We start from the raw sequence: 23,426 nt of genomic DNA, 5'->3' as shown, positions 1-23,426 counted from the left end.
TGTGTATATTAAATTAATTGGTGACCATGTTATTTATCTAGTCCTGTATGTGGATGATATGTTGCTGGTTGGAAATGACAAAGAAATTATCCAGGATTTGAAGACCCAATTGTCCTCCAAATTCGACATGAAAGATCTTGGTCTTGCAAACTATATTTTGAGCATGGAAATTAAAAGAGATCAGGCAAAGAGGAAGCTCTGGTTAAACTAGAGGAAGCATGTCGAGACAATATTACATAGGTTTAATATGCAGGATAGTAAACCGGTGAAGGTTTCTATCCTTGTAGGTGTAAATTTATATGTTGAACAGTGTCCCAAGACACAAGAAGAAGAAGACATGTCCCGTGTTCCATATGCAAGTGCAGTCGGTAGCTTGATGTATGCGATGGTCTATACTAGACTAGACATTGCACATGTAGTGGGAGTATTGAGCATGTTTATATCAAAACCAGGGAAGGATCACTAGATAACCGTGTAGTGGGTTTTCAGGTATTTGCGTGGCACTAGTGATTATGGCTTGTGCTACCAAGGGACACCAGGATTGGACAGAGTGTTGGATATTCGTGGCTTTTTTGATGCAGAATGGGCTAGAGATCTTGATCAGAGTTTGGAGGTGCAGTCAGTTGGATGAGTAAGAAACAATCTATAGTGGCACTATCAACTACAGAGGCAGAATACATGGCAGCCACTCATGCAAGAAAGGAAGTAGTTTGGTTGCAGAGATTGTGTTCAAGTATGGGGTTAGTACAGGGAGCTATAAGGATAGACTGTGATAGCCAAAGTGTAATTTTCTTGGCAAAGAACCTTGCTTATTATTCAATGACAAAGCACATTGATGTTCAATATCACTTTGTGAGGGATATGATAGAAGAAAAAAGGTGTTGCTAGTAACGGTGGACACTTTGAAGAATATTGCAGATGCATTGACAAAATTTGTGAGCTCTGAGAAGTTCTCTTGGTGTAGAGAAAAAATGGGTGTTGCAGGGCTGGATAAATGACTTATCTCTCTTGTGGCCCCCTATGGAAAGAAAACAACAAGTGGGAGAATGTTGGGTTGTGTTATATTCTTTCCACTACTAGCATACGTAGTTAATCGAGGGGTTAGAGGAGGGGCGGAGCTCCCCCTTCGTTGTTCCAACTACATAGTGGAGGGGTCATGGGGGGGCGGAAGGCCCCCCTGTCCAAGGGGGCATGGATATCCCCCCTCTACGGGGTTTGGGGCGGTGCCTCAGGGAAATTTTTTTTTAGACCCTATATTCGGTTAGGCAGACCTACCTATGGTTTTGTGCATGGTTTTCGCACTTGGTTTTGGACATGATGGTTTTCAGTCCATGGTATTGGATGCTTCGGGATGTATAAATATGTATTGTAACATTGAAAGGAAAATAATGAAAAATCAAGCTAGTAGTCCCGGTTTTGGGATCGAGGGGAAAATATTTGTGTATATGTGTTTTATGTGTTATTCTCTTGCATTGTTTATTTTCTATGTTTTAGAATTTGTATGCAGGTAATTCCTGTACGGGGTTAAAACCTACAGAATTTCCTCTGAACCTGCAAGTCTTGTTACAGGCATTCGACAAATGGGCAACAGATTTTGTGGGACCTATTCAACCACCAGGAAGGAAGACAAGAGCATGCTACATTATCATGATGACAAAATACTTGACCAGGTGGGCTGAGGCGCAACCTGTGAAGGATTACAGCACAACTACAGCTGCGAAGTTTATATTTGAGTAAATTCCATACAGGTTTGATTATCCTAAGATTTTGATGAGTGACAGGGGTTCACATTTTTCAGAAAAGCACACCATACCATCCTCAAGCAAATGGAACAATTGAAGCTTTCAATAAGATCCTGGAGAATACTTTGACAAAGATCTATAATGTGAATAGGAATGATTGGGATGTGCGCATACCAGTTTTTCTTTGGTCATATAGAACTACATGTAATAAGTTGATCGGGAAGACACCATTTTGAATGGTTTATGGACAAAAAGTGGTGATGCCAATGGAGTACATAGTGCCTAGTTTGAGGATTGTTGCAGTCACAAATATGGAAGATCGGGATATAATGGAAGAATGCCTCACGCAAATATTTGAGTTAGAAGAAGATCAATTCTTTGCAGGTTTTCATCAGCAGGTGCAACAAGCTAGAGAAAAGGTGTGGCATGATCACCACATTAAGCAACACACCTTTAAAACTGGAGATTTAGTGCTGATGTATGATAGCAAGTTTACTAAGTTCCCAGGAAATCTTTATATGCATTGGCTGGGACCATACATCATCAAGGAGATTACGGATGGAGATGTAGTTCAACTCGCAAAGTTGAGTGGGGAGCTATTTCTAGGAAGAATCAATGGGAGTTGGTTGAAGTTGTATAGGGACGATCCCACCCCTGCAAAATGGCTACATGGATGCAGGACAGTCTTAGTACTTTAGGCAGTTGGAAGGAAGTGCGAGACTATAAACTACTTTGCTAGGATAAAATTTTGGAGAAGAGATTGGGTTGTGCGATGGTTAGGAGAAAGGTGTAGATGAGAGTTGCGACGAAGGAGCTACGCTAGCAAGGTGGGTCCCATGTAGCCTAGCCAAAAAGTGACTATTGGAAGCACCGCAGATGATTGGATGGCTATTTTCCCACTAAAGGGAGCAGGGTAAAAGCATTTAAAGAGAATATATTTGGAAATTTGTCGCCAAAAGAGCATTAATGAGGGAGATCTGGAGGGAATCAATGGATTTGAATTCAAAAAGTGTTATAAATACATAATTCTTCGTGGATTTCCACGAAGCCCGGGAAGAGGGCAATGAATTCCACTATGCCTAGTTGTTATTGTTGATTGCACTAGTTGTGTGACGCACACCAGACGACTCACGGTTCCCCGCAGTAGATCCTGATTTTTGTGAAGCTGCGCGGTACGCTTCACTCTCGGCCTCTAAGGAGCCCACAAGGGAGATGGAGAATAAAATGTTTTGGGTCCTGGTCCAAATGGACCTATGCATGGTGATCAACCAATAACCATGTTTTTCACCCGCTCTACATGCACAATATAAAGATGTAGCAGACTTCAAAGCAAATTTTCATAATATGTTCATGTGCATGAAGAAGGATGCCACAGGAACATGGCACAAGTTTCCTTATTTATTCGCGGAGTAGGATATTATGGGGGTCATTAGAAAATGATCAAGTGATTGGCTCACCCAATCTGGTGAAGCCACAGGAACAAATAAGGCCACAAAAGTAGAAACAGGGAAAATAGCAATTCCAACAAAGGCCAAGAAAGACAAAATGAAAGAAGCACAGAAGGCTTTTAAGAAAGAGAAGGAAGCGCAGAAGGAAAAATATGTGCAGACAAAAACAACACAGGTCACCATTGACCTCAACGAGCCTAGTACAGAGAGCACAGATTTTGAAGTAGAAACTACATATGAAAAAGAAAGGGGCGCAGATCCCTATGTCAGATCAGAGGATTTAGAGTCCCCTTCCAAGATTAGGAAGAGACGGAAGCATAGTTTGACAGGACCATGCAAGAAGCAAAAGTCTGATAAGTCTGCGGGTACTGAACCATTGGTCCTCATGGAGGGGGGCCTTGATGAGATAGGAAATGTTGTTTGCTTCGCAACTAAGAACATATGGGGGCACATTGAGGACGAGTACAAGAAGGCACTGGACAAAGTGCAACAGGGCCTGAAGGAATTGCAGTTCCAGGCAAGCGTGGTTCAAGCGAGCGCAGGTCAAGTGAGCGTGATTCAGGTGAGCAAGACATCAAGGGCAGAGCAGAACTGACTACAAACCTCTGCGTAGTGACGCTACTAGAGGGTTCCCTGCATGTCGAAACAACTAAGGATCAGGCCAGGTTGCTACATATGAATAACATGAGTATCCACATTATCGCACTACCTATCTAGACTTTGCACGAGCTACACCAAGGAATTTCAGACAAGCTTTGCATCCAGGAGGAAAGAGCTCTATTGATTATCAAAGAAGTAAAGATTAACAATCAACATATTTTTGCAGAGAAAGTGTAGGCCTTGCAAGCTCACGACGAGGTGATGGAGTGAAATCAGCAACTAGAGGAAGCCCTTACCCAAGTGTGCAGTGAGCTCCCTGAGATCCAAATTCCAGCCGGAGCGGCCTCTGCAGAGAAAATTCACAAGTTAGCTGCTGCATTGAAGGAATCCAAGGAGGAAGTCAGAAAGGTGCAATTTGAGATGCAACTACAGATTTCAAATCTTCAAATGAAGCTACAGCTAACCACACCTTCGAAGCTCATAGAGCAACGCGAAGTTTACATTAAAGAGGATATGACAACTCTGGTCGCTACAGTCAAGGACTACAGCCAATTATTTGAGCAGACAATGGAAACGTGGGCCTCGCTGCAGGAGGACCCACACTTACAGAATATTGAAGCAAACATCTGCGATAGATAGCTATAGTTCGATGAGATCTGAGCGACAGCACGGAACCTTGCACCTGTGAAAAGGTTCACCAAAATTCAGGAAGGAAAGAATCTGTAGGCACAGATCGACGAGCTACGCAAAAAAGTGACCATAATTGCAGTGTGAACACATCGATGGGCTAATGAGGCAAGTCAATTGTCTCAGACCATTGAGGGCAAGCTAAAGGCCCTTCAACAGACACAGAGGACCATGGGCCTTGTATTCGAAGGTCCAACGATGGAGAAGTTGGTCGAATAAATTTATCAAGTCATCCGCAAAGAACAACAGATCTTCAAGCATTGAATATCGAATTCAGTGGCCTGCAAGAAAAGGTTGAGGGTACACCAGCAGAGTGACTTGAGACGAGTCACGGATTTGTGTTGGGGGCATGTTCGGACGAGGTCCCCTGGGTCAAATTTTGTTAAAGTTTTGTTAAGTTTGTAAAGATATTGTAAATTCTCTGCATTTTGAGGAATGGAGTGCGAGTAGCTCAAGTCAATAGGCATCACAGGGGCTTTAGGAAGGTCAAATCCCCTTAGTTTTTTAAATTCAAGTTGTTTTGAGACCCACCCATAGTTCGCGGACCATGGTATTGTAATGAAGGAAGAATATAAAAGGAAGTCATAGAAGAGTCATAGGTCAGCTAAGTAGGAAGTGCATGAGTTGAGTTTGAATTTGTCTATTCTGTACTTGGGTGAAGGGGAAGGCTCATGCAACAATGTATGTGGAGACCTTGGTAAGTCCACAACTTAGTGCGTGGACCCCTGTAGCTGTGTGCACAAAGTTGGAAAGAGTTTGTAACTAAGAATTTGAAGCATATTAAAGACATATTTTGAAGTGATATTTGTGTATCTGTGTATTACTGTTTAATTCTGAAGTTGTTGTATTTATGATCTGTTGAATGCATTTAATTGGGAAAAGTACTTAACAGACTCGCAAAGACGTAGATATTCTTATTTGTATGATGTTATGCATGTTTAGCGTAATCGAAAAAGGACAAAAATCTATTAACTGTTATTTACTGTAAGTTCGGGGTTTCAAGGGTTAGGGTTCGCGAAGGTCAAGATAAAGCCCTATATCTACAAAAAACACATCACATAGCCCTCTGGATGCAGAAACATAGTTCTAGCATCCACCAATACTGCCTTGGGTGAGACTGCAACCCGCTCTATGTGGGTTGTTGCCGAAAAGGTCGGTAGTGTAGGGTTTTGTTGGTGAGTGCGACTAACTCCAAACCTGGGTCCAAGCCCCATTAAGCCAACATATTTCCATGTATGTGCCTCCTCAACTCTAGAAGGTTAATCTAGTTTCTCATTGGAATTTAGGATGCCACATGATCAACAAGTAACCTGTAAATGCCACCTGCCAATGCCCTTGTCAACCTCAAGTTTATATTGCTACATAGAGTTTTATTTGACTATCATTGAACATTGATCCATGTTTTTAGCTGACACATGCTAAAGAGATATACTGCACAAGTTAGATGACATGTTTTCCACTATTATTTCTGATCACATTAGCTTGATTGTGAAAGCTTCTTATTACTGGTGACCTATTCTAGTCAAGTTGATATCCTCATATGATTCAAGTTATGGTACACATTATCTATATATTTGTTGAAAATAGCAACAAGAAATGCTAAATATCGAAGTGCTAAATTTGGTACTGCTATAAATAGCATTTCGGGATACCTTCCTATTTTAGTTAGTCCCTGAACTAAAATAGAGAAGTAAAAATTCGAATTTGATCTTAGCAGTTGTTTGTAAAATAATTAATTAATTCACCATGAGTTAATTAGTTGTAAGTTGTAGAAAATCAAACATGAAGCCTATGTGGGGACATGCAACAATTTCTCCATTGATTGAGGAATTTATCCATCAGTGTCTAGTCAATTTAGTGTCCTAAATTGCTCTACATAAATTATCAATCCAGGTATTGTAAACTGATGAAGTGTGGTGCACTATATGTGCTTAGTTAACCTTTCTCTTACTTCGTTTTTTTATAGTTTATGTTGTTTTTGGGGGTTTTGTTTCTCATGCTTAAGGAAATTAATCTAAGAAAGAAAAGTTATGCTTCTAGATGAAATCTCTAAATGTTAATGGACAACTAAATCTAATGTTAAAATCTAATTTCTAAAGAAGGGAGAAAAGGAAATGAACATTAGATAAAAGCAAATCAAAACTTTGAATAGTTAGATTAATCTAGGCCGGAAAAATTTCTATGAAGTGAAAGCAAAAATGATAATGCTAGTTTAAAATAATACAAAAACAACTATGATCTATTGCAGGCTCAAATACCATTGGGAACATTCAATATAGGAAGATGTTGAAATCATCTTCTTGAAATGACTTAAGCAATTGAGTATACAATAGATGTGATCTTAAGAAAGCATGGAAATGAATCTATCACTGCTGCATGAACAAACACCCAAATTCAATCCAATTGGAAAATGGTAGAGCCATCTTCTAGAAACGATTTAACGAGCATAGGAAACACAGTAAGTTATGCTAATTTGAAATGGAAAGCAAATACAAAACATGTAAAGGAAAAATAATCTACTGTGTGCTCTAATGCTCCAAGCACCAATTGGAAAATACTTTCTTGGACTATTTTGCCAAGCATAGATTACACAGTTAGATAAAACTACAATCAACCGGTTGAACACACTTGCATGAATTAAACTTACATGAATGGAAAATCTAAACTTGAAAACAATAAAATGACATACTTGAATGAAATCAAAGCAAAACTACAAAATAAAATCTACTCTACCTTACATTCTAATATGCTCCATGACATCTACTTCACATCTCCTTCCATGTTGAAAACGTCAAAGCTTTATTCAAATTCTTCAAAATTACAAAGTACAACAAGTTGAGCTAACAAAGTTTACCAAGCTTACAAATAAAGGAGATAGATCTCCTATTTATACAAAAAGATGAGAAGTCATCTCATTCATGAGAGTCCATGAATCTCTCTCTATACCTCTAGAATTATAATCAAAATAGGAAATGATAAGACACATGTCTTCTTAGAGTTTCAATACAAATAGGAAATGTGACACATATCCTCATGATCCCATGATCCTCTCCACTCAAATTCGAATTTGGCCTTAGGGTGCCACATAAAGGTCTTCTAGAAGATTCCTTTTGACCTACACATGTCAACAATCTCATCCCACTTGTTAGGTATAATAATATGCACATTATTTTCTAATTTTTAACCACAAATTCACTTAAAAATGCTAAGAATTAATAAATTTTGGAAAAACATAAATGTGACCTAATAATGATGAAAGTGAGATGAATGTAGTGACATGGTAGTGAAATGAAGGTGAAATGGAGGTGACATAATGGACATGATAATGAAAGTGTAATAGAAGTGAATGACAATTTCAAGACCCAACAATCAGTTAAAGAGATAAGGATGAGTTGTAATATTGAGTTGTAATTAGTTGACTCAGTTAATGATTCAAGTCCAGTTATATTAATTAAAATGGCTTGTTGAATTAATTATGAGTTCAATTAGTTAATGCATGCATGCATGTAATTGCTGCACTTCAGATAACTGAATATTCTCTCATAAATAACTCATGCATGCCAATTCAGATAGAGACCCAATTGAGATCAAATGGAGGGATAGTGTACTATCAGTTGCAAGAATATTCCATTGTGAATATCTCTTGCATGCAAAAGGAATTCTTTCCTTGAGGATTGTGCAGTTACTTCTTCAGTTTTTGTGAGTGTGATGAAGCCAATTCACACATGTGGCATCACTGGACCCCAAGAAAAACTGCGCAAGGAAATAGGAGGCTTGGAGGGCTTGAGGAGGACATATATTGTGTCTATTCAGTCTGTGAGTTGTATTGTTTGATTGTAGAGCGAGTAGGATAGCTTGAGAGCTGATTATTTTTGTAACTTGAACATATTTCCACTTGTATGATAATACAGAGATTGGAGTTTTAGGTTGAGGCTTTCTCCATGTTATTTCTTCTGTGTTATGTGTGATTGATTTCTCATTATCAGGTATATGTGTTCTCATTGATCTTGCTCAATTCGATTAAGCTTTCGCAAAGTTTGTTGTAGAAGTAGATCTTGTATTTTTCTTTAGTATATTGCATAATCTATTGATCTACAGTGGGAATTTCTACATAGTATCGGATCAAAGGTGATCAAGGCGAAGAACAGTATACAAGAAGGGAGAAGTTCGAAGTTTGAGGTTCCCGAATATAGAAATTGAGTTCTTATCACGTCTCAATTTCACCAATGTCATTCAACGGTTTAAGACTCGAATATGCTCTTGATGGTAGTTCAAATTATATAGCCTAGAAGGATCGCATGGAAGCAGTATTAGAGGATCATGGTCTAAAGGACTTCATTGATCAAGAAGTCCCCAAGCCGACTAATGCTACTGAATTGGTTGAATGGAAGAAATGTGTGGCTAGAGCAAGGAGAATCCTTCTGGAGGGAGTTTGAGACGACATAGTCTCGAGTATCCATGGGAAGGAGATACCATTTTCAATGTGGAAAACATTGAAATATCTATATCAGAACAACATCAATTAGAGGAAGCTGGCACTAAATGACAAGCTTCGGAAAATCAAGTGTGAAAAGGGCGACACGATCTCTACATATCTGAACAAGCTCACCACCTGTAGGGATGATCTTGGAAGTGTAGGGATCACAACCATTGATGATGACATGGTGAGTCTTGCACTCCTCGATCTTCCTAAGAGCTGGCATAGCTACCAAGACTCAGTTAATGGAAGAGAAAAACTACCAAAGTAGGAACGACTTTGGTCGGATTTGATGTAGGAGGAAATAAGAAGAAGCACTAGAGATGGATCCTCATCGAAGTAAGATGATGAGGAAAATATAGCCTTAGGGAGTAACGCGAGGAAAGGGAAAGGGAAAAGCGTCCCATTCCAAATCCGGTTCTTCCCATGGTGGGAAGAAGTTTGACAAATTGAAAGTGCGATGCTTTCATTGTCATGAAGTGGGCCATTATGGTACACATTGTCCATAGAAGAAATCCAAGAAAGGATCCTCGAAGGGATCTGATGGTGAGGCACTAGCCTCACAGTTTGAGTTGGATTTCTCTCTTATCACATGCATGGTTTCATCCATGGTGGGATGTTCGTGGTACCTGGATAGTGGAGCTTCATTCCACATGTCAGGTGACTAGAATATTTTCAGTACCTTGGAGGAGAAGGATCTCCAGATGCAGATCGAGATGGGCGATGATGGAAAGTACCGTGTTTCAGGTGAAGGTACGGTTGTGTTTCAAAGGGAGCATGGAGCTCCCCTCACCCTGACTGATGTAAAGTATGTACGAGGTCTAAAGAAGAATTTTGTGTTTGTCGCTATGCTAGAAGATAAAGGCTATGATGTAGTCTTTAGTAAAGGAAAGGTATTCCTGAGGCATATCAGTACTGGACAGACAAAGCAAACTGGGATTCGAGTAAAGAATCTCTACAAGCTAGAGGTAGACCACTATGTTGCATTGAGTTCCAAAGCTGAGATGGTGCAGATTGAAGATGTTGGTGAGCTATGGCATAGAAGACTGGGCCACTTGCACCATGGAGCCTTGAAGATCATGCAACAAATTTCTACCGGATTACCCAAGGGAAAACTTAAGCAGACGAATACATGCAAAGGTTGTACCTTGGGTAAGTATGTGAAATCTTCCTTTCCGGATCAAGACAGTAGAGCTGGAGAAATCCTGGAGCGAGTTCACTCAAATGTTTGTGGACCTTTCTCTACAACCTCCACTGCTAAACAAAGGTACTATGTTATTTTTATTAATGATTTTTCTCGTAGATGCTGGATCTACTTTATGCAAAATAAGGATCAAACCTTCTTGAGGTTTTGTGAGTTTAAAGCCTTGGCAGAGAAAGAATCTAGAGAGAAAATAAAAGCCTTGCGTAGTGAAAATGGTGGACAGTATGTCTCCCAAAAGTTTAAAGACTTCTGCGATGCAGAAGGAATTAAACGGGAATTAACGACACCCCATAACCCATAGTAGAATGGGGTGGCCGAAAGGAAGAACAGGTCAATTGTGGGAGTAGCTCGAGCGATGTTGCATGACCAAAGCCTACCACTGCATTTGTGGGCTGAGGCATGCAATATAGCAGTATACTTGCAGAACAGAAGCCCGCAACATATACTGGAAATGAAGACACCTATGGAGGCCTTTTCTGGGAAGTGACTTGATGTAAGTCACTTCCGAATATTTGGATCATCATTTTATTGTCATGTGACCAAAGATGCCAGGAAGAAGCTAGACCCAACAGCTAAGTTGGGAATACTTGTGGGGTACACAGATACACCCCACAACTATTGGTGTACCTGCTACCAGTCAGAGGACTGTGGTACGCGTGGATCTAAAGTTCGACAAGTAGAAAGCCATGTGAGTATCACTTGAGAGGGAGCTCAAGTTGCAAGCAGAGGAGGAACTTTTAGTTCCTAAGGAGGAGGAGCCTCAGATTGATGTGGAGCAGCCGCATGCAAAGGATCCAGGAGTGGAGACATCCACTCATGCTGAGACTTACAGAGATGGATGGAAATTCTCAAGGGAAGCTAATAGGTTGATGTTGGATGTGCGGGAGAATGTGGGACAGCCATCTTCTCAGCGCAGACAGAGGAGGTCACCTGAGTGGTACACTAGGTACATGGCCCTGGTTGGGGAGTGTGTACATACCGAACCTTCTTCATTTGAGGAGGCAGCGCAGCAACCAGTCTGGATTGATGCAATGGTAGAGGAGTACGACTCTATCATTCGGAATAGTGTGTGGGATGTTGTCCCAAGACCTCAGGGTAAGTCAATGGTGAGTTCCAAATGGCTTTACAAGGTAAAGAAGGTGGCTGATGGCAGTGTTGAGAAACATAAGGCAAGGTTTGTTGCCCCAGTTTTCTCACAGGTTAAGGGGATCGACTACGATAAGACTTTTGCTCCTGTAGCAAGGTACTCATCGATTAGATTGATGTTGGCACTATCATCTCAGATGGGGTGGAACATCCACCAGATGGACGTGAAGACAACATTCCTCAATGGGAAGATTGAGGAGGAGGTGTACATTGAGCAGCCAGAGGGTTTCGAGACCTTCGATCGTGAGTAGCATGTGTGTTGACTCAAGAGGGCTTTGTATGGGCTAAAGCAAGCACCCCGTGCTTGGTACACCAGGATCGACAACTATTTCATCAGATTGGGCTTCACCAAGAGTGAAGCAGATGAAAACCTTTACCACATCATGGTAGAAGGTAAGCCATTGATCATTGTTCTTTATGTCGATGATCTGATTTTGACAGGTGATGATTAGCTAATACATTCTTGCAAGGAGGACCTTGCAAGAGAGTTCGAAATGAAAGACATAGGTCTTATGCACTACTTTCTAGGCATGGAGGTGTGGCAGAAAGATGGTGAAGTATTTGTGTCTCAAGGCAAGTATGACAATGAGATACTCAGGTGATTTCACATGGAGAAGTGCAAGCCTATGCAGACTCCTCTAGCTAGGAACTGGAGGAAGGAGGATGCTACTTCAGGTGAGGTAGTAGCTACTACTATTTATCGGCAGCTGGTGGGTTCACTTATGTATCTGGTGAACACATGACCTGACTTATGCTTTGCGATGAACCAGCTGAGTCAAGTTATGGTTCAACCTACCAAGCTATTTTGGAAGGCAGTGAAGCATGTGCTAAGATACCTCAAAGGCACATCTCAGTTCGGATTGTGGTACAAACAAAGAGAGGGAGTGAAGATTCAGGGCTTCACAGATGCATATTGGGCAGGGAGTCCATCAAACCAAAAGAGCACTTATGTAGGAATCTTCAACCTTAGTTCAGTTGTAGTTTCCTGGTACAGTAGGAAACAGAGATAAGTTGCACTTAGCTTAGCAGAGGTTGAATACATGGCTACTAGTCAGGCTACATGTGAGGCCATTCGGATGCAGAAGATTCTAGTGGGATTGTTTGGTCAGAGGATGGATCCAACCATGATCTGTTGTGATAATCAGAGTTGTATCAAACTCTTTGAGAATCCAGTTTTTCATGACAGGTCCAAGCACATTGATATCTGGTATCACCATCTTCAAGATTGTGTGGTCAAGAGGATCGTGTTGTTGCTTTATGTTTCAACCGAGGAACAGGATGCAGATATTTTGACGAAGGCATTGTCAAAATGCAAGCTCGAGTTCCACAAAGACAAGATTGGGGTTACTGATAATCCCTTTCTTGTTGAGAGGGAGTGTTGAAAATAGCAACAAGAAATGCTAAATATAGAAGTGCTAAAATTAGTACTACTATAAATAGCATTTCGGGATACCTTCCTATTTTAGTTAGTCCCTGAACTAAAATAGAGAAGTAAAAATTCGAATTTGATCTTAGCAGTTGTTTGTAAAATAATTAATTAATTCACCATGAGTTAATTAGTTGTAGAAAATCAAACATGAAGTCTATGTGGGGACATGCAATAGTTTCTCCATTGATTGAGGAATTTATCGATCAGTTAAATAGATAAGGATGAGTTGTAATATTGAGTTGTAATTAGTTAGTTCAGTTAACTGAGTCAAGTCCAGTTAGATTAATTCAAACAGTTTGTTGAATTAATTGTGAGTTCAGTTAGTTAATGCATGCATGCATGTAACTGTTGCACTTCAGATAACTGAATATTCTCTCATAAATAACTCATGCATGTCAGTTTAGACAAAGACCCAATTGAGATCAGATGGAGGGACAATGTACTATTAGTTGCAGGAATATTCCATTGTGAATATCTCTTGCATACAGAAGGAATTATTTCCTTGAGGATTGTGCAGTTACTTCTTCAGTTTTTGTCAGTGTGATGAGGCCAATTCACACATGTGGCGTCACTGGACCCCAAGAAAAAATGCGCAAGGAAATAGGAGGCTTGGAGGGATTGAGGAGGACATATATTGTGTCTATTCAGTCTGTGAGTTGTATTGTTTGATTGCAGAGAGAGCAGGATAGCTTGAGAGCTGATTCTTTTTGTAACTTGAACATATTTCCACTTGTATGATAATGCAAAGAATGGGGTTTTAGGCTTAGGCTTTCCCTGGGTTATTTCTTTTTTGTTATGTGTGATTGATTTCTCATTCTCAGTTATATGTGTTCTCATTGATCTTGTCAATTCGATTAAGCTTCCGCAAAGTTTGTTGCAGAAGTAGATCTTGTATTTTGCTTTAGTATATTGCATAATCTGTTGATCTATAGTGGGAATTTCTACAATATTGTGGTACTAATATATTTTGTTTTCTCCTAAAAAAAAAGGAATGTCCTATGCATGTAACTTTGTTTCACAATTTGTAAGCATTATGGAAGTTAATCCAATGTCTCTTTCTCCATGGACATATTGTTACAGGAAAAAAAACATAACATGTGTTGACCATATGAATTCTTTCTATGGGACAATGTCTGGCCTATTGTGTTGCAAGATATCCCTTCTATGCTGGCATTGGTTGTCTCGTAATAAGCGTCTCTAGATTTAGTTTTGTCCAAATATTTTGGTTTAACCATTATTTCAGTTAATGAGACAATATTAGATGTTTGTTTGCAAGTCACAAATTAAGTCTCCTAATAACATAGACCTTAAAAGGTCTTGAAAGTTTGGTACAACAAACTTGATTGTTGGGCATATTTTCCTTTTTTGTTGGAATCTGGTGATACAATATTTGGTGCAATGATTATTTTTCATTATTTGAAATGCATTTTTGAATATATAAATGGATTTAGAGCCCTGAAAAATCCTTGAGGCATTCAATTTTCACATATTTCACAACTCAAGTTTGTGATTCCAACAATTTTTGGTTGGATTTTGGGAAAATCTCATCCAAAAATATGCCTGGGGAAGGGAAAAACATATAACGTTTAGACTATGATTTACATTGTTCTCATATAATATTTGACCATGCTTTCTTACCTCACATTTTAATATAATTGTTTTTTTGGTGAGTGATTTTCTGCAAACATGCTTCTCGAATCCTTCCAAATGTTTCTCAAGGATAACTGCTAAATCAAATATATGTAGAAGAGTTTTTATTTCAGAAAGGTATGGAAATTCACTCATTTACATTTCAAAACTAAAGAAAGACAGTTTTGTAGTAAGGTCAACCATGTTGAGGTAGGTAAATTAAAAGGAGCAAAAATACCTATACATTTTGGGTAATATATCAATGTGATTTGGGCTTGATTTCTTAAGAATTTGGCCCCTGTAGGTGAATCTGATAATGTTATTACTACGTTGATAAAATTCATAGGTGTATTATTAAAATATCCATGTTAATAAGTTCTAATAATTGTGCTTGGATATATTTAGGTTTCATCCACCACTTGAACTCCATTGTTGACATTTTGTGTTCCTGTCTACAACCTTGTTAGCATTTTTTTAACATGAATTCATTCAACAATGATTAGGATATTTATTAATTTTCTATTCCCTTGAAACATAGGGTTCAACTTCCAATCATGCTTTTTTGATTTCTCATTACTTCATTTCATAACTTCATTTAATTTCACCTTCCAAAATCAATACTAGTATATTTAATCTCTAGGTTATCTTAAGGCCTTCTTTTGAAAATGCCTTTTCAAAATTGTTAGAAGATGCTCCTCCATTTCTAAAAAAAGGATGAGAGTTGTATAACAATAACAATGATAAAGCATATAACTATTATAATAATTCAACATTAAATTATATTTTGTTTAATATAAGTATGATTCAATCCCATTGTAAAGAAGTGCATCTCTTCAAAACCAATTTAAAGTCATTTCTTTATCCAAACTTTAAACAAAGGGTGTAACATTGTAATGTATTATGAAGCTCCAATTATTTGAAAGAAGCTTATGTTAATTATTATCCCTCTCCCAAAGGTAGAAACTTTCAACATAAATGCAAGGATGTGTGCCAATGCAAGTCATTGGCCAACCTTAGGTGGATAACGGATGGTGCTATAACATAGGAAATTGAGTAGGAACATCATAAGGAGGGTGAGGGTATTCCCATAGGAACAATGTTGAGTGGGGTCATGGCATGATACTAAGCCATGGTCTAGGTGACACATGAGGACATATGTTACATTAAAAACAAACATTGGGTATGAACGTTTTAAACATAACTAGAGTTAAATATGTGTACATCTAGGTGAATGCAAATGAGGACAGGATGAGTACTAGAGTTACAAATGTGTACATGGTACTCAATGAATGATGACTACTGTAATTAAAATTGTGACATGTTGTTGTCGCCTTACATACACCTAAGTTAGTGAGAAAATCCCTTAACCCCACAAGGTGTGGTTGGTGGCCAAACTAAGAGATGGGGCTCTCACCTATTCCCAACTCTCTCCATTTAAGCTCTCTCCTAGGTAAGCTAAGGAGGGTGGCCCCTAAATGAAAAGCTAAGTTAAAAAGGTGATGTGAGGTTTTGTAGGAGATGTCAATTTTAATTTGGATTACTTGAGATTATAAGCAAATATTATGAGCAATATCAAATGAAATATACTTCAATAACCATCAACACAAATCAAAGATGAGCATATAAGATCAATGCCTTCAATATTGCTTTAAAATAAATGACATTTGCTCTAAAATGAAATGTTTCAAAGTGAAACACAAGTAACCTCGTTAATCAAGAATATATTAGCAAGATTTAAAATTGTCTCCAAATAAATTCTTTCAAAATATAACCATTCATAATTCTAGAGCATGTAAGGAGGAAAACAAAATAACTTGCAACATGAAACAAGCTAAAGCTTCACTTTGCAAAATGAACAATATGGTACTTTCCTAAGTGAGATAATCAATTCAAAAAAAATTCATCATGACGAGTATATAAATAATTTGCAAGTAAAATAGTTTGAAAAGTAAAGTGTGTTAACATGAAATGCATTTAACTAAGGTTAGATGCAATTATCTTGGTTAATTTTAAGTTAGATGCATATTCTAAGTGAAAGATCTTTCTTTTGAACTCATACCAAAGGGTAAAAATTGGGGTGACTATAAGAAATAGGGGTTGAGGACACGACAGTGTCATTAAGGATACCCTTCCCCTCGGTCTTATGACCCCTCATGTGCCTTTGTTCCTATAAGGGGACAAGCTACCTCCATAATTGCAGGGTCACACACTTTTTACTTTACTTTGTACCAGTTGGAATAATTTTCCTTATAATGTCTATCAACTAAGATTATGCTTGGAGGTAAATTAGAAATTCAAGCTAATCTAAAATGATTAAATGAAATGCAAGTTTACAATTCTTGAAAGTAAGTAAATGGTGCTCAACAATATATTGCAAATATAACTTTCAAATGGCGATTAGCTTGTAAGTAAATTAGAATGATGCAACCAATTTTCTTGAGAAACAAATTTATTTAAAGTAGACAATAGAATGCTCGAATACTCAAGATAACAATGTAGCATTAGAAATGAAGCATGAACTCAAGTATACATGAAACAATTTGTTACACTAAATGGAAATGAATTAGTAAACAAAATTAAAGTTTTCTAGAATTGAAAATGCTTGCATGTGAAGCTTAGATTGCTCAAAGTAAAGTGTTTATAGCTCAAAGAAATATACAAAATAGAGAATGCTAAGCCTTAAGTTGAATTGTAGCAAATTATCTAAACAAAATAAAAATATGATGAGTGATGTTGCGTAAATTTTAAGCATGCAATTAAAATGGAAAGAAAGAGAATGAAAAAGTTAATTCACCCACATATTTCTCTCCCCAAATGGAGAGAAGGGATGCCATGGGTAAAACCCAAGCTCCCACAAGAAAAAAAATATATTTTATTAGCTTTTTTTACAATGAGTAGAAGGCTCATTAATGGGATGCCCAAAATATGGAAGGGAAAATTACAAAATATGAGTCTATAGGAGCCAAGATCTCCTTCCAAGAAGTGGCAACCACAATGGCCAATGAACAACTCTTGAAATCTAAAAATTATAAGTGCCCAAAGGCCCATAGCCAAGTTAATTTTCTACTATCCAAGATTTCCCATGACCTCCCTAAAGTTGATTCTCAAATGCTCTTGAGGTCCTACAACAAATGGTTAGAGTTTCAAACTTTAGCTTCCTCAATCTTGCCAACACAAAGGGTGAGCATAGTCCATAAATAAATCTGCATTTTTTGCAAAAACTACACTGAAACTTAGTGTAAAACAAGGAGGAATGTTAACAAATATTATCTACTGATATTCTACAAAATTTAGAGTAAGGAATTGGAGCAAAACTCCTTTCCTTTCCTAATCTCCAACATGCTCTTCAATAGAAAAATAAAATAATTATTAGCGCAAGAAATTGAGACAAATCATTTTAAATTAAATTAGATTTTGAAACACAATCTAAAAGCCAAGGATCCCTGTAACAAAAAATTGTAAGATGAGGCCTTGGGAGATGACAAATATGGGTTCTTCAATGAACTTTCTCAAGAGTGAGATGGTTCTCCAAGAATTTCCCCTCACGCTTAAGGCTTGATCCAAGATATGTCTCTACACAACTTCAAATACACATTAGATCCACATGGGTTAAAAAAAATACAATGATACAGAAATCTTAGAGATTTATTGGAAAATCAACTAAAAATTTCTCTATCTAGAGCAAACTCTCAAAACCAAATGCCAATGTGAGATAGATACACATTAAAAAATATTTAAAAGCATAATGGAAACTAATGAACACAATAGCATAAGTAGAAAATGAAACACAATGATGAAGATATTACCATGCACAAGAAGAACAACACCTCATATGTGAACCCCAAAGTCTTTTATTGCAATAGAACATGAGTGTACATAAAAGCAAAGCTTTCCCAAGCACAATAGCTCATTTTTAATAGATACATAGTTAGAGCCCATGACTCTATTATATAGAATTTTGGGAGTCAATCCCAAGGAAAATGGTGACAATCCCTATGATCCTTCATGAAAATTCGAATTTCCCAAGTGGCATCAAGAATCCCTCAAGAAAAATCGAATTCCATGATGAAATGTCAAGTGTAGAAGGGTAGGGACCGATGTGGAGACAATTTCCCACAAAAATATCTCCCAAATATTCTCCCAAATCCCCCCAAATGTGCATTAACCCCATAAGTTTGAATTTTCCAAGTAAGCAGCTTCCTCACTTATTGCCAGAAATTCGATTTCCTTGAGTGGACCATGTATTTATGATGCAAGGCGTCAAATCATCCTCTGATTGTCCTTTGACTCATTCCTTTAATCTGAGATAATTTCCAAGTCATTTCCATGTAATTTTGTCACATGAAGCTATTTATTTTTCTCCATTTAATTTATTTCTGGTTAAATTTATTGTCAACTTTCCCACTAAACTTAGGAAAAGTGGGTTTTGAGGGTCTAGAACACATTTTTAATCCCTCAAAGTGTGTCATAGTAGAAATTTGAGGGTGAGAGGTGTAATTTTAATCACACATACCCCATACAACTTCTCTAGACATAACTTATTACATTTCATATACAAAATTCATTCCAATTTCCACCTTGTGGGAAATTTTAAAAATTAAAAAATGACCCCTGAGACCTAATCAAATTCCATGATTTTTTTGTGTGATCTAGTATGGTAATATACAATGACCCTAGACACTAGGACTCACCCAAGGCCTCGCCATCAAGCTACACTTTAACTTTGTGGTTATTCTTAGAGGAAAAAATCTCAATTAATTATTAAGTCCTCGTAAGGATATGATAATTAACCAAGTGAAAAAATCATTCCAGAGTAAAATCACTTGATGAAAAAGTCCCAAGTTACCTAGGCCTGTTACATGAATCGAATCCTCATACTAGTATCACTTTTACATTGTCCCCGCAGGGCTTGTGGAATTTGAGTACAACAAAAAAATATGAGAATAAGAAGCTAGAGTTTAAAAACTATGATGATAATAAGAACTCTAATGGTACATTGAGGCCTCTGACATATCCTTAGGCATGGAGTCTTCAAAGAAATCTCTAGGTTCCACTCCAATGGTCGACATGACCATAGTGGTGAATCAAATAAGGAGAAGATGTGTACATAATGAGGATCAAAACCATACATGCCATTCCATCTCTATCACATTCAACCAACCCAGAGAATATGGGGTATATCTACACAAAGAGGCCACCGTAATTGTACACATTTTTATCCTTCTATATTGAGATGTTGACACCCATGTTTTTTACTTCATGCTTTCATATTTATAACATTATTGGTATTAAGACTGCAACAAATGCATACTTTGTCATTTTGTGGGCTTTTCTAGCCTTGTGATTATTGTAGAGTTTTGAATTTTCAATAGAGTTTTGAATTCTAAAATTTGTTCCAGCAAGTATACTAGTGGTGTGATTCGTATAGAAAGAAACATCAAGAACAAACTTACAGGTTAATTAATTTAGGGTTGGAAGATTTGGGAAAATTTGGTCATGCATTTGTTTTAAATTGAGGGGATTGAGAACAATAATGACAAATGACATCCTTGCTCATTCTCTCGGGCTGACACATACATCCCTACTCATTTCTTTATATATATATTACCACCACCCAAACTTCCCAAAACCTTCTCTGAATCATTTTCATAATCATTTTCTATTTCAAATCCCTGGACTGGGGCAATATGGGTTTGTTCGGGTGATTTTTATCCTTCATCAAAACCCAAAATAACCACCCACCTCTCACATGCCATAGATCTAAAACATCTAGGTACAAGGATTCTATGACGACATTGATTTTCTATCCTTGAGGTATATACACATGTTAATGACCTTGTGGAACTTATTTGGTTTTTTTTTAATATGATAATCTGACTTCTCTAGCCTGAGTGTTTGGATTAGTCTATATAGGATAATATTTTCTCAGCGTCCATATTTATTCCCATGAATTATAGTACTAGGTTAGAGGATCAATAACTATATTTTTTCCAGGATTTGTGGATACCCATGTGAGTTTCCTTACTTGTTGCATAGGGTCTCAATCTTTATTTGTATGATCATGAGGATCAGATTCTAAATTTGTAGGAAGAATGGCTCCTGGAATCCTATGTGCATTGAGGCATGTGGCCCCATCTAGGTCGAGGAACAATGGCAGCAACCATAGCTCGAAGAAAAGGATGGAAGATAAGCCTATTCAGTTTGTTACAAGTAATTCCATAAGGTCATCATCCTCCATGCATATTTTTAATGTCGCAACTTCAAATCTCGCTGCAGCGGTTCCTCACCCTACAATTCATTGGAATTATCATCATGACCATTGGTTTGAGATTTCTATGGCTCCAAGGCCGAAGTAGGTGACAAATCCTCTAAATGAAATGGTGAGAGACAACCTTTCTAGTGATAATTATCATGAAACTACCAACTACGGAAGCAGCGGTAGCGAGCATGATCTTGATTTTATGTGCCTTGTTGATATGGTCTATGGTTTCATGGAAGAAGAAGAAAGAATGAAAAATAAGGAAGACAATAATTGTGGGAATTCAAGGTGCAATTGCTTGAATGATAATGGAGATCCATTCTCTGAAAATATTGCAGAGGTGGATGGTGATTCTAATTCTAGACTTACTAAGGATGATTTCAATGAATTTCCCAATGCAGATCTTAAGGAGATACTAGAAATCTTGTTATTCTCTTGCATTAAAAATCTAGTTGAGTTTCTCCTCCATAAGGAAGTTTTTAGGGCTGTTGAGATAAATCAAAACAAAGTTGAAAATTCCAATGTGGATAAACCTCAGGTTATTGACCAGAAAATATGGTGTAAGCGGTTTGTGATGAATTATTTGCGTAGACAAGGGATCACATTGGTGGATTCCCTATGGGATTATGAGTACATATATGTAATAATTTATGGAGAGAATTTCTTTGTGGGCATTGATTTCAGAGTACAGTTTGAGATCAGAGTACCCACAACTGTATTCAATGCCTTATTTCAGGTTTTTCCCAATGTATGTGTATGTAAGGCCGAGAGATTGAAGCATGTCATTGATATCATGTGTTAATATGCCAATAAATCCCTCAATAAAATGGGAATGAACATGCCAACATGGAGGAAGTATAGATACATGTAGAGAAAATGTTTCAGTTGCTACAAGAGAACTACCAATGCAGTGACCAACTCTTCCCCAAAAGAGTCCTCTTTAGCCATGGAGCTCAACAACATTGCACTGAAGGGCATAGGATGGGACCATTGTTTCAAGAACTAGATGGAGGTCATCATGCATTTTGAAAAGGGAAATTCTAGGCTAAAATTGAAACCGAATTATGTTGAAAATTGTAGTTGTGGGCATAAATTGGATACCTCCTATAGTTGCGCCAAGACCTACTTCACAAGCCAATGTTTCTCGATTAGCATGTGCATTGAATAGGGCTTTCCTTACTTCTTCATTCAGATCACAAAAAGTTCTACAGAAGTAACAACGGGAATAGGGTTTGGGCCAAACTAGCCTATGGCATTTCCATAGATTTTTACTAGCTTAGTAGTGGAGCCTAATAGCCCCAAGTTTCTTTTAAAGTTTATATTAATGTATATATGTTGGAGAGAAGAGTTGAGAGCCTAAACATAGTAAGGTGAAGAAATAATGGTGTTTTTAATCTAATGTATGGTTTCATAAGTTATATTACTGGCATTAAAATCCTCATGAGTTATATTAGTAAGAGGCATTTTATCTTAGGATAACTTGCTTAGGAGAGAGGTAGCCTCATTACAAGAGGATGGGTAAACTTCCTTGCACTATGCAACATCCATCATTCAAGGACATAGTTGTTGTTGGATTTATATGCATATGTGTATATGTAGTCTTTTTGTGTATTCTTTCTTGGCTTTCGAGAAATATGCATATCTGCTTTCCTATGTAATTTTCTAAGCATGAATAAAGAGTTCTAAAATTTAGAATTTTTATAACTTTTCTATACTTCTTGATTCCATCCCAAGTCCATGGATCTTAGTATGGACTGAGATGAATTGAACTGAACTAATGAGTTCACAAGCTAATCTCTATTATCATCTAAAATTGGTATCATACTGTATCCAATGCTAGTGGACAATAATCATATTGTAGCCAGTACCACTGGACAATAATCATACCATAGCCAATGCTAGTGGACAATAAAATATATTTTCTTTTATTTTGATAAAATTGGATTCATCTATCTTATCCATCACTTTTGACATTGAAAATACTCTAAAATTAATCAATGGCACTTAATGATTTGTGGAATTCACTTTTTATGAATTACACATACATAACCTCTCTATTAGATTTGATGTCATGCCAGTAATTCCATTTTTATGTACAACACATTTGGTGGTACAATTTCCTCATAATTATCAGATGTTTTCCATGCACTACTTAACCTCATCCATTCTCTCTATGTCTATTCACACGCCAGTAGAAAAATGGATAAACTTTGAGACAGTTGTGTTAGAAGGGATTCCATAAAAAAAATTCGTTGAAATTAAATGCTTTGCAATTCCAACCGAAGGAATGCAAATATTTTTGGCAAAGGTGGTGTAGCCAAGTGTTCAAATACATAACATGCAATGCAATGTAATTAGGCCCCACAATATTGGATCCAAAATCATGTCGTGTAAAGCCTAGGCATTCATGCACTGCAATGCAGGCACTCTAAATTTCACAGGCCCATGGTTTTTTGCATTTACACAAAACAAAAAATCCCAGTAAATTATGACTTCTCAGTGGAAGACCTGGAATTTACCCATCATTAATACCACATCATACCGATTGTTTTCCATGGAAGGGCTTACCGACATTTTTCATTGGAATCCAGTGATAATTTCAAGGATTGAAAAAACATGATTTGTATGCTCTCTACAGATTTATTATCTGTGAATTGATCTGTAAAATTGAAATGAACAATTTTGACTAATTTTTCACTGCATGCATCATTGGAAAAAGTGGTGAAATCCAAGTACACTGGCATGGTTCAGTTTAATCCTATAATAAGGACACATAGGCACATTCTTGCAACTAAATTATAGTAA

At 37.5% G+C, this 23,426-nt stretch overlaps 1 protein-coding gene and 1 pseudogene across 1 annotated transcript; both read left to right on the top strand.

The window, feature by feature from the left end:
* The first annotated feature begins 2,008 nt into the window (after positions 1-2,008).
* On the top strand, positions 2,009-2,440 carry LOC149238919 (uncharacterized). The gene has a single exon (XM_089369697.1). The coding sequence runs from the start codon at positions 2,009-2,011 to the stop codon at positions 2,438-2,440; it is 432 nt and encodes a 143-aa protein (XP_089225823.1).
* An 18,014-nt stretch (positions 2,441-20,454) lies between these two features.
* On the top strand, positions 20,455-21,850 carry LOC149238918 (uncharacterized; annotated as a pseudogene).
* Positions 21,851-23,426: the final 1,576 nt, after the last annotated feature.

This window comes from Pinus tabuliformis, chromosome 8 (genome assembly GCF_031772625.1).
Source record: "Pinus tabuliformis cultivar Carrire ecotype Pingquan chromosome 8, CPIR1, whole genome shotgun sequence".
In the NCBI taxonomy this organism is placed as follows: Eukaryota; Viridiplantae; Streptophyta; class Pinopsida; order Pinales; family Pinaceae; genus Pinus; species Pinus tabuliformis.
This window is presented reverse-complemented; position numbering and strand designations above follow the sequence as displayed.

Excerpts from the sequence above, each read along its gene's own strand:
- LOC149238919 (XM_089369697.1), top strand. The coding sequence starts at position 2,009 with ATGGAGTACATAGTGCCTAGTTTGAGGATTGTTGCAGTCACAAATATG.